We start from the raw sequence: 12,822 nt of genomic DNA on the forward strand, positions 1-12,822 counted from the left end.
GATCTATATTTCTAAATTTAATAGAACTTCTAGTTGCGAATACATAGTAACAACATTGTTTTTCTAATATAGTTCATTTTTATAATAAAACTAAAAAACTATAATAAAGAGGAGATGAATTTAAAGATTGTATTCCTATATAAATAGTAGATGAACTGTAATATATGTTAAAAGAGTTTTTGTATTGCGTTAGATGAATGAAAATTCTACTATACATGTGTATGTATATGTAACAATTTCATATTACATAGTATATTATACGTATATATATAATTACGTGAATGCAAAAGTTACATAAAAGTGTTGGTAGATAATGCGACCGTTATTATTGCTTGACAACAATAAAAAATCTTGTTTAAGTATTACATGCTCTTAGCAAAGTAGTAATTAATTTTTAATTAAAATAAAATTTTCATATAAAGATAAATATCGTTAAAAACATCGTATCAATCTCAACAAATTCCAAACATGATTTTTAATAATGTGCAAATATTTAAAAAAATGCGTGCCTTTATTGTTAGATAAAAAGATCGGGAACGAAGAATGAAACAACTGTCACAATATATAAAATATAATAATTATAAACAATGGCAACTATGTAGTTCAGTAAACAAATTATTTTTGGTAAGATATAATTATTTTTTTGTAGAATCTATTTCTGTAGGAGTCCATTGAAATTGTTGCACTCGTCGAATGCATTATAAAGTTGTATTAACGTAATAAGAAAGTTGTATCCGCGGTCGAAAGTTCAACGGTTCAGGCTGGCGCGTGCGCATTACTAGGTTGGCGCGGAACACCCGGATGTGCTGCCGCACGAGCACGACACGGTAGAAGGAAGAGGCATGACGCCATGTTTTGATGTCGTCATCCCCCCCCAAACCGCTGTTTCTCGAGCTAGCACAATAGTCTGTCAGTGTTTTTCTGTTGTGTGCGCCTCGTGTTCCGTGTTCCTGGTGGCCGTTTTCGGCGTGGCCCGTAGCTCAGTCCGATCGTCTCGACGTGGTTTGATGATTGGTTTCGCGGCCGCGACGCTCTCATCCTCGTGGGTCGACGGTCGCTGAAGGTGGCCCCCTTCGTCTCGTTTTCATGTCCGGGGAAGTGACCGCGGAGCGGGGGGGTCCTCCGCGAGCGTCGTCTACGTGGTGGTAGTGTCCTAGTGCGGGGAGGACGAGCGACAAAGATCCTCCGTTGCGAACGGTACTCGTTCCAAGTGGTTACGTCACGCGACCCTGAGAGCTGGGCTTACGGAGGAAACGGTTTGCCAGAGAAGTGGACGGCGACGACGACGGGGACGAGGACGACGGCCCTGCTAAAATGGAGCTGCGCCTGCACTCGCCAGCCGGAGCAGAACCGATCGTCTATCAATGGCCCCTCACTTCCGGATCTGGATCCGTGAGTGCAATTATTTAACTCTGTTTTTCTTTCACTTTTTCTTCCTCTTCGAATCGAACCGATGGCTGTACGTTAATGTGCCGCCACGAACGCCTACCGCCTATGACCCTGCCATTTATCCCCATTCTCACACAGCTGATCGTACTGTTCATCGCGCGATGCGAATTCTGCGGTTATAAACCAGAACAACATGTCACATGTTTTTACTTTGATGATGTCGCCTTAAGCCTTTTACGGTCTTCTCTCGAGAACTAGAAATGTTGGCGTATATCTCGCGAAAGTAAAGTGATCCTACTTCGTAGTTTAAGAAAAATTGTTTCATTCTAAAAACTTAAATGGATGTAATCATGGCATTTTTTTATTAGATCCAGGACCATTTAAATCGAATGTTTTTCTTCTTGATTTTATTGGGAAACATTATAATACATGCGCATGATTATAAATGCAACTGCAAAGAATTATTTTTTACAATCTAACTTTATTTTCATATGTAGATAATATTGTGTAAAATTAATTTTACATATGGAAATTTATCAAATAATTTTTGTTTGTAATTAAACAGAAATGAACATCACCAAGCAACACAGTGTAGTTATGCTGTTATGTTTACTTTCATTAAAGCTACTCATATCTTTTCCCTTCTATCTTGTAGTCATAAATAAATATAAATTAACTATATATGTGTATCTTATATACCTGTCTGTATGTGAATGAGAGAAAATGAGAGAAGAATATTTTAGGAAAAATAGAAGTGAAATAACATTTGTTTTTCAAATGGTAAATAATAAATAGGTTTGTTTATTGTAATCTGATAAAAGCATTGTTTTATTACATTCCTGTACAAATTTCTCTTCCAGAGTTACATAGTAGTAACATAGTTATTGATAAACAGAGATAATAGGTATACTTTTTGTAGGACATTTTTTTTCCATAAACAACATCAGGTGAATGGCACAGCAAATTTGTATTGTGGTCATAAATTTAGGTACTGTGATTAATGGCTTTAAGAAATGTCAAGAAGGAGAAGGTATAATTTATAGCATGTTGTAGACTTTTATTGTTATATTATTTTACCCTCATTAAAGACACCTTTTCTCTAAGAAACATCTGTAAAATTTACTGAATGGAAAAATTGTTATTGCTTGTGCCAAAGTATTGTACTAGCAATAAGTCTACTATTTTAAATAGAATATATCATTGTATTTAAAATAAAAAGAAATACTCCAAATCTAATAGCAAATTTTATTTAATATATGAGTACATTATATCTGTTAACCATTTATAGGACCGACACGATGGCGCACTTGATGTTGTTGAAACAATGCGATGGGTTTGTGAAGATTTGCCGGACTTGAAATTACCACTTGAGAATAATATTTTGTGTGATTATGATACTAGAGATTATGAGAGCATGAAAAATTTATGTGACAGATTCAATAGAGCTATTGACAGTTTAGTTCAATTGGTAAGTAGAATATTTAACAATTGCATAATTCAGTAACAATTTATTTTTTTGTTTGAAAAACTTGAAATTTACTTACTGCAGGAAAAGGGCACTAGTTTACCATCTCAAAGGCTAAATAAACGACCTAGTCGAGGTTTACTGCGACATATACTTCAGCAAACTTATAATCAGGCTGTAGTAGAACCTGATAAATTGAATCAGTATGAACCTTTTTCACCGGAAGTTTATGGGGAAACTAGTTATGAACTTGTGTGTCAAATGATCGATCAGATTGAAATAACAGAAGACGATGTATTCGTTGATCTGGGATCTGGAGTTGGCCAAGTAGTTCTTCAAATGGCAGCAGCAACATTGTGCAGAATTTGTGTTGGTGTGGAAAGAGCTGATGTACCATCAAGATATGCACAAGTATGACACTCTTTTAATGTGTAGGTTGTTTGTTTACAAATTATTGATGTGTACAAGCTTCTTATTTCTGTCAAACATTAGAGTATGGAAGTAAACTTTCGTAAATGGTTGAATTGGTACGGAAAAAGATGCGGCGAGTATCGTTTGGTAAAAGGCGATTTTTTAGCTGACGAACATCGTGAAAGCATTACCGGATCAACAATAGTGTTTGTTAATAATTTTGCGTTTGGTCCAACGGTGGATCACCAACTGAAGGAACGGTTTGCTGACTTGCGGGACGGTGCACGTATAGTATCATCGAAATCATTCTGCCCTCTTAACTTTCGTATAACGGATAGAAATCTCAGTGGTAATATATTTTATTTATGAACTTCATACAAATGAATGCTTAGAACTATGGTTACGAATATGAGTTCTTTGTTTACAGATATTGGTACAATAATGCACGTCTCGGAAATGTCACCACTGAAGGGTTCTGTTTCCTGGACTGGTAAACCAGTGTCTTATTATTTACATGTAATCGATCGTACCAAGTTAGAACGTTATTTTCACCGTTTAAAGAATAACAAACAAGGTGGCGATGAAAACTCTGATTCTGTGATAAACAACACTGCCAGCAGTAACAATAAGGTAACAAGTAGAGGCGAGAGAGGTGACAGAGCTAAGCGTGATCTGTCGCGGCAGTTAGAGAGTCCAAATCATTCGGAGCAGCAAGGGACAAATAGCGACTCAGATGTCGATGACGGTACTATTAAAAGTCGTCGGCAGCCAAATAAAATTCGTAGGAAATTGAATAGGAAAACAAACGGTATTGCAAGACCTCCTGCTAGAGGTAGGCAGAGAGGCAGAGGTGTAAAGAAGTCCAAGCCCAAGAAGGCAATTAATATCTCCGGCTTGGACCTGCTACACAGTCAAACGCTACTCAGCACGTCCCCACAAGCTCTAGGAAAGAAACCGCCTCCTGCGCCTGGTTGTGTAGATCAACAGCTATCTTCGTTATCACTCTCTTTGCAGTCACATTCCACCTCTGTACACGAAGAACTTAGCATACCACCTGCTCCGTCCGCCACTCCTTATGCTTTACAGATACTTCTGGATTTGTACAGGTATTGTTCATGTCTTAAGTGGGTAAAATACATTTATTGTTCATACTTTCATAATAATCGTTCTGTTTACAGGGACCAATTCATGCTCATGCTAGAATCAATGAGAACTCCGCAGTACAGAGTATCAGTAAATACAGACATCGCAAAAGAAAGGGAGAGAAATTCAAAGTTACAGTCAAGAGCAGCACAACTAGAAAAACAGATAAAAGTATTAATCGACGATAGCGTAGCTTTATTGAAAGCAAGAATGACTGAGCTAGGTATAAATGCAACGTCACCCGGAGACTTACTTGCCAAAGCTAAGGAGATAGTTCTTAGACATAAGCAGCTGCAAGCTAAGGCGAGTAAATTGCAAGCACAAGTTGCATCCATGGAAAGTGAGCAATCTAGACTAACGGCGCTTAGACACCAAGAGCTGCAGGAAAAGTACAATAGTTTGACAAATGCTAATGGTATATCAAATACACCTCAACCACTCACGCAGGATTATATATTGAAAGAGATATCAGCGACTCTTTCTCAGCGTAAAAGACTGCACTGCCAGGTATGTACTTAAAATTCATACGGACAAATGAAGAAAATACACATGATAATCTATAACTAGAACTTATTAAATAGGTATCCAAATTGGAACATGAGCTGAATGTATTAGAAAGAGCAAGTAATGAAAAACAAGCTGCAGCGTTAGTCCAACAGCAAAGGGAAGCAGCGGGTAGTAAGCATTCACAAAGTCAGCACCATCATCAGCAGCAAAATGGCAAAAGTGGGTCGACGAGAAAGAGCAGAGAGGGGCGATCCAGATCACAAGAGTGGCCGGATGTCCCAGACATCGGCAAGATACAAGAGAATAATCCGGAAATATTGGCGCAAAAAATTTTGGAAACGGGCAGACAAATAGAAGCTGGTCGCATGTTAAATAGGCAAAATACTAGTACAAGTAGCAATTCTAGAACCAGACTGCCACAAGCGTCTCTTAGCTTTTCTACGACTTCGTCATCATCTATATCATCTTCGTTACCGCAAACGAGTAATAAAGAAACAGCAAATAGGACCCAAGAGCCGCCCAGGGTCGCGAACTTTGAAGATAGACTAAAGAGTATAATCACAAGTGTCTTGAACGAAGATCAACAAAATAGAAATAAACAGCAACAAATGCAATTACAAAATCAGACTGAACCTGATAGAAAACGTATCGCGTTACCACAGAATGTTTCAACCCCAGATTATACACAGGTAATTTGTTGGAACTAGTGACACTATATTTCTTTTATAACCATTATTTGTGTCTTCATCAAAGAATCATAGTCCCAGGAATTACTCAAGGATGAATATCATTGTAGGTTTCACCTGCAAAGTTAGCACTTCGCCGTCATCTCTCCCAAGAACGCCTTTCATCTCACTTAACACCATCTGATAGGCCAACAATCGACTCCAGGCAACCGAGTCATGACAATCGTATTGTAGCAGGAGGAAATGGATTGCTGGGCACTAGGACAATCGGTGATTTGGTCAGTGGAGAAATAGAGAGGACGCTAGAAATTTCCAATCAATCTATAATAAATGCTGCCGTTGACATGAGCGCGATGATAAGACCGGAAACAGTGTATTCCCCCATCAGTAGACCTGCCAGCGCGGAGGGTGATGCTGGTTTATCAACCCTCGCGCATGTAGCAAGCTATGCACCTACTTCTTCTGCAGTGTCAACCTGCACACCAACTGCCACTTCAAGATCATCTGTATTATTCACCCCAGGAACACAGGCCCAGAGGTATTGTACATATACTACTGTGAACAAAAAGTAAGGTGAATTTGTTTATAAAATGTAAATTCTTTATTTATTCTTACAAATCAATTTCATCCCCTTCAAAGTAATCCCCGTCCCATAAAACGCACTTTTGCCAACGCTTTTCCCAGTCCTCGAAACAGTCGAAATAGTCTTTTTCCGGTATAGCCTTCAAGACCTTCTTCGATTCGGTTTTTATCTCCTCAATCGTGTCAAAACGGCGTCCCCGCATTGGCCTTTTGAGTTTGTTGAATAGCCAGAAGTCGCACGGAGCCAAATCAGGCGAATACGGTGGTTGCGGAACGATATGAGTCGAATTTTTGTCAAAAAAGTCGCGAACAACCAATGCAGTATGACATGGTGCACTATCGTGATGACTTTTGGTTGTTTACAAAAACACGTGTAACTCAGAGATAATTAAACCTTTTGACAAACAGACGCTTCGCAAATGTTATAGACAGTCCTACCAACCTAGGAAAAAAAAGAATAACTAAAGAATTTACATTTTATAAACAAATTCACCTTACTTTTTGTTTACAGTGTTATACCTGAAAATGGTTCCGGAAAGATTTCACTACAATTTACATCCTTTCCTATTTGCAGATACACACCGGTTCAATTACCTCGTGCAGATATTAAACCATACCATGAATCATACTTCACTGACAATCCTTCTCAAAATCTTGCACAATCCCATCCTCCGCCACCTTTGCATTCGTCTCAGACTGGATCAAACGGTGAAGTTCTGCCAGTAGAAGGACTGGCAGCATCCTTACACGCTCGCATATTAAACAATCATAACGCCAAAAATGAATCAATGCTTTCTACAAATCGAAGGTATTGCAACTTCTGCTAAATTTTTGTTTTCCTTTTTTCATCAAGTGGTTCACGACATTCAGAGTTTAAGAAGAGTGTATAACACATGTTTCCTTTGCTGTAGATTTCAACCATATCCTAGATATGCAACTAGTAGTAACAGTAATGGTAGTACTACTACGAATGGCATTGTAACGGCCATTTGTCAATCACAACCTTCGATGCCGGTGAAAACAGAGGCGGTCGTGTCGTCAATAAGTACAAGCGGAGCACCATTGAGTCCTCTGGTAGAACCACACTCGAATACATCTACACCACTAGTCGACGAACCCCAAATGACCACGCAAAGGCAACGAAACGGTATTGGCGACGATGGTAAGCAAAACAGCATCCCGTAATTTCACATTACATTTCCTGTAACGTGTTTTCCTACGATTGCAGGATTAGGAAATGCTTTGGAATGTATACACTCAAGTTTTTTTCAATATGCTTTTTGTATTGGCTGACCAGAGAAATAACAATATAAAGTTGATGTTACATGTATAAATAGATTGTGGATCTCTACGCATTCTTGTTTTATTTTTTATTTCATTTTATTTTGCCAAAAGATCCGTGATCTATTTATAAAGAAATAATATACTGGTTTTGAACAGTATAATGAAATAAATTACAAAACTAGTAATAGAAAAGTTTTTAAAAATAAGTTAAGCTCTGTATTTACCTTCTATTACCAGTAGTTCGATCCTACACTATAGTATAATTTTTTTTTTTCAGTACTCTTTTATTCTTTTCTATATCCTTGAACTTTATAAACCTTTTACTAAAAATACTCTGCTTTATCTTTTTTCCACACACTGTTAGATTCTGCTATGCATCTCCTATCATTTTTTTTCTTTGACGCACTAATGGTTTAAAATTGTTGTCTATGGTTTACCTTATTCTTATGGAGCTGGTACCCGATCTTTATTTATATTTATTTTTGTTGTTGTTTGCTGTATTTGTTAGATGCACTGTAGCTGTTTGTTGGTTAGCTCTGTCTGTCACATACTCAATCTCACTCACAACCCTTGAAGCTTGTTTTATTAGAGATTGAGACACAAATCAGAGGGAGAAATGAAAATGTACGGCAGCCTGTGGGTTGGTTCGTGGTTGCTGGTGAGTTGTCCCACAGGGGTTGTTCAAAATTTTTTTTCAATTTTTTTTCTTTAATTATCGTTATTACAGCCATTGCAAAACGTAATATTTTTATCCGCAATTATATCTCATAGAAGAACAAGGATACCAAATAATAGTAAAAAAAAGTATTTCCATGAAAATAAGCCAAAGTCGGACACACGGTCTTTCTGAAAAAAGTTATTTAACAATTACAGCATACTCGTACATATGAGAAACCCAGACAGAAAAAAAAAGAAAGCATGCTGATGATTTCCATGGGAAACAATCTATCTTAGTCAATAGGTTTTCGTAATTTTAGTGCATGTTCTTCTTGCATGAATATATTCCTTCCTTGTAAACATGTACATATGTAGCAGTTATATAAATCATAAGATATACTTTAAGTAAAGTTACATTTAAACAAATAAAACTTTTTTACTCTTACAATATTTACTTTTTTTGAATCTTTTTCTTCCATCAGTGCGCACAACAAGAAACACTATTCTTTTCTCTATTTCTTACAGATCATTCTTCCATCATACTTCCTTTTGTTATTTCTTCGATACAGAACATTATACAACTATATTTCTGCACATGCATACAAATTGATGTATGACAAACTACTTAACAGTAGACGTACTGCAATTGAGAAATGTTCTTGGCTTATTTTTATGAAAATTTGTCAGAGTATTGTGACGACTAATCGATGAATTGGCTAACTAACATGTGTTTTTCAGACGGAGAAGCGGATTGGCAGGATAGAATCAGTTCTGGGTTTGATAGATTGGTTGCATTCGCCTCTACTGAGCTAGACAAACGAAGAAGATCTACCGAGGGAGTGAACACGAGTCCAGACAGCGGACTAGGTTCTGATAGTGCTGTCACAGGACCTCCACCAGTGATTCCCTCTCCGGATGAAGCGCTAGGGCCTCCTCGCACTCCTTCACCGACCAGCCCTCGACCACCAAATCCTTCCAACAGCACCAGTAACAGTGCATCCTCTGTGCCGCTGAAGTATCAACGTCAACCCGACCCTGAACGGCATCATTTTAAGAAAAAATTTTTTCATAGAGATTGGAATAACTCTGGAGGCACCAGTAAGTTTCGTCCTAAAGGCAAGGATTGGGATTGGAATCATTCAGGACAGTGGCCTTCGAATGACGAACAATCTTAATCCGACTTTTATACTTGTAATCATTGAGTATGAAGCTTTTTAACTAAGGATTTCTCTTACGGTTGTTAGGTTTGCAGAATTGAGAGAATGCCGTCTGCGTTTCTTGATTGCGGATGATGTATCATTTCTTTTGATGATAACAATGTTATTACTCTCCCCTGCTCCCTGTAGTACGGTTAAAGTAATTTTTATTATCATTATTATTATTATTATTATTATTATTATTATTATTAAATAATGCATACAATGTTGCAGTACATTCGACACTTTACTTGAATGCGGACGAATCGCATTCAAATTTTATTAGATCTTTATTACGTGCTGGAGAACACGATGTCTGAGCTAAGACAAAGAGTTTGGTCATTTGTTTTATTTCTTTATATTTCATGAAGAAATATATATTTATTTCTGTGGAGAAAATTTACGAGGCTAAATGTACTGCGAAATTGAAAACCTATTTCAATGGTAAAGAAGCTATTTAATATTTAGCCGTATACACCCGCGTATATCGAAGAGACGTAAAGGTGAAGAAAAAATGCGAAGTCACACTGTTATACATTACTCACTGATAAGCATTTTAACACTTAATATTATTAGCTCATTGCAGTTTTCTGGGTGAAGCAAAAAAAAACAGATAAATCGAGTCTAGGGGATAAATATTAACTATTTGATATATGACATACGGTGAGAATGTGTTTGCCTTCGTAAATATATGCTATTATACCATAGAGATTATATTCCCAGAAGGATAATCGAACGGTTTGTAATGCGCGTCTGTAATTATGGTACATCACTGTCACACGTTTGTAGTGCAGTTAAAAAGGAAAGTAGAAGATAAGCGCTGTGCAAAAAATGTGCCATGTATTATGGATGCTGCACGTTAATGATAGTTGGTAAACGAAACAATGTGGACAGAAGCTACCAAAACCTATGTGTGTTCGTAGCAAATACTCGCCGTAAGTTTTATACACGCGGCTCTCATTAGAAGGCTGTTCAGGTGCTCTTTAGATTTTTATAAAACTTCATAGATTCTACTTAAATTATTTTAAATGTTTTGGTTTAAATACAAACCATTTGAAAATGTTGTAAAGGTACAGTTACTAACAGAAAATCAGTCAAATTCATTGGGTCCATCTTCTGAACTCACTATATTGCTCATCTAAGTAAGTAATAATAGAAAGGATAAGCAAAATTAAGAGCAAATTGTATATGTAAATTGCTCGATAGGGATCACAATAATTGGAAAAGAAATACTCCCGCAGGAATTAGGGGAATAAATAATGATAATAAGATAGATTGCAGTGGTAAAATGTGAGCACATCTAATCTTATGCCAAAAGTAGTAGTACCATTGGGGCGGGTTGAAATTCTAAATTCTGTACAAATGTTCTCATCCCAATTAGTATTTCAAATGTTTTATTTATTTCTTAATAGTAGCAGATAATATACAGTGTACGAATAATAAGAAAACTTACTGTACAAACATAACATTGTATTTTATATATGGATAGTGACGGAAAACGTCTGGTATACTTTTACGATATTTTTCGGTGGTTTGTAGTCGAATTGCAGAAGTATTCAATGAATACTAATTTTATTCTGAGATAACAATATAGAGCGACAGCTTAATAAAGCTCTTTAAAAATCAATATATCAACAATTAATGTTTTGCAGATCTATTCTTAAAGTTAATATTGTACATGTAGGAAGTTTTGTAAAAGTCTCATAGTGTCGTCTGTAATGGTCCTCCATCAACAATCTTCCATCGTTTCAGGAAGATTTTATATTCAAGTGTTCACTGCCGCTGATAGAACGTTACGGTGGCAGACAGTGAAAAGAATAGTCATTTCACCGAAAGTTAATTCGTTTTTTCATTTTCGGCACAAATTTACCCACTGATTTGTAAGATTGTGCAGAATGCATCCAAAGAATGATCTCTGCGTGTTTATCGAGTAGAAAAGTGAAAACAGGTGTTTTGTCGGCGGTGCTCGTTTGGATCGATAGCAACGATCGCTGCCGAATTAAAGAATGAATTTGTAAATAGATGCGACGCAACATCGACTATACGCGTCTATGTATAAAAGATTTTTTAGTCACTGTGTCGTATATGTAGCAGTATCGGAATGTTGTATAAAAAAAGCAAGGAAAAAGGAAAAAACGAGAACACAATTCCGAGCAATCATCATTCGATGAATCTTGTAAAAAAAGAATAACTTGACCGGCTCGCCGTATATAGTTGTAATTAGTTATCGAATTATTTAATAATCCTCTCTTTTCCCACCCCGATCCTCCTGACCCCCTCCAACGTATACATTAACACATAAAGGATTAAATAACGATGTAGGCACCTGCCAAGTTTAGCGTGTTATATACACTGCCGAATCTTCTATTAATTTTATTATTGATCATGATTATTTATTGTTTTTATTGAAATATTTTAATACTAAGGTTTTTGTAACAAGCAGATGCAGATAGTTTTCTCTTTCATTCCCATCTTCCCGGCGATTGTAATTATTATCACACAATGATACAGAATTTTACGAATCACGGTTACCTTGCGGAAATAAGAAAACTTGTGTGTAGTGTGCTAAACAGTTCTCTGTTTCGATTTCCATTTAAAGCGCGACGAGAAAAGAATCGACAAACACAAGCATAGAACGGAGGACACATTTTTAAGCGTATATCATCCATTGAAATGTTGTTTGATTATGCCTGTTGTAATCGATGCAATGTGAAGAATTTTGTTGTAATGGATCTAGTTACGTTTAGGTATAATAATTCATTTTTCATGTGAGTGAGTGACGACGAAAAATCTAGAAAAGGGGTAAAATGATATCTTTAGACATGTATGTATGCAGATACGTATATAATGCAAAATGCAGCAAAGTACAAAGTTCTACCTGAGAACAGATTATATTTCCTATAGCATCAGTTTTGTACGTCGAGCAACAAATGCATTCAAATATATTACATTTTTCACTTAACTCACTATATTCTTAACCGATCCATCACAATGAGCTCATTGTATTCTTAAAAATGTTTTCTACACTATTCTGGTGTTGTATAAAATCCTGCATTATTTCCATACTGGCGTAAAAATGTTTGTTAAATTATTAAACAATTTGTTTTTTTTTCATCTATTGTGAAGCAATTTTTGCGCAGATAAGAGAACGGATTTAGAGGAGCTGTGCAAGGAATTATAATAAACATCCGAAACGATCCGGAACATATAATTATATGCAGATTATGTACAAAATTGAAAGAGATTCCCATTTGTCAAAGTTAATTGTTTTGTATTTTTAGAAGATGGAATTATCCAAAATTCTTGTAAGACTATTATTTAGGAGATAAACCAGCTTCTGTAAATATGGTGCAATCATAGAAAATTCTATTAATAGTCTTCTCAAGTGATGCATATTAAAGATAACCGGTGAGGGTAAAAGTCAGTGATACATGCTATTCTAGAGCTCGTATAGTTTAATTCATTCAGATCTCGATGTGAACGACCCCCGTGATACAGGTGC

The 12,822-nt window shown here is 36.5% G+C and overlaps 1 protein-coding gene across 5 annotated transcripts; it reads left to right on the top strand.

The window, feature by feature from the left end:
- The first annotated feature begins 702 nt into the window (after positions 1-702).
- On the top strand, positions 703-12,275 carry Gpp (DOT1 like histone lysine methyltransferase grappa). Of its 5 annotated transcripts, none has more exons than XR_013493848.1 (12): positions 703-1,392; positions 2,678-2,857; positions 2,939-3,265; positions 3,347-3,614; positions 3,693-4,371; positions 4,444-4,915; positions 4,990-5,604; positions 5,712-6,139; positions 6,758-6,991; positions 7,095-7,345; positions 8,863-9,823; positions 9,897-12,275. XR_013493848.1 is itself a non-coding variant. In XM_078178307.1 (12 exons), exons 1-12 carry the CDS (start codon positions 1,315-1,317, stop codon positions 9,380-9,382), a joined length of 3,906 nt encoding a protein of 1,301 aa, XP_078034433.1. In that variant the 5' UTR covers positions 703-1,314; the 3' UTR covers positions 9,383-12,275. The 5 variants fall into 5 exon arrangements, 2 of the variants coding, with proteins under 2 accessions (XP_078034433.1, XP_078034432.1); XR_013493847.1 differs by having other exon boundaries at positions 8,863-9,480; positions 9,555-12,275; XR_013493849.1 differs by lacking the exon at positions 9,897-12,275 and adding an exon at positions 7,976-8,125 and having other exon boundaries at positions 8,863-8,998.
- The last annotated feature ends 547 nt before the right edge of the window (positions 12,276-12,822 follow it).

Source organism: Augochlora pura, chromosome 4, assembly GCF_028453695.1.
Source record: "Augochlora pura isolate Apur16 chromosome 4, APUR_v2.2.1, whole genome shotgun sequence".
NCBI classification, from domain to species: Eukaryota; Metazoa; Arthropoda; class Insecta; order Hymenoptera; family Halictidae; genus Augochlora; species Augochlora pura.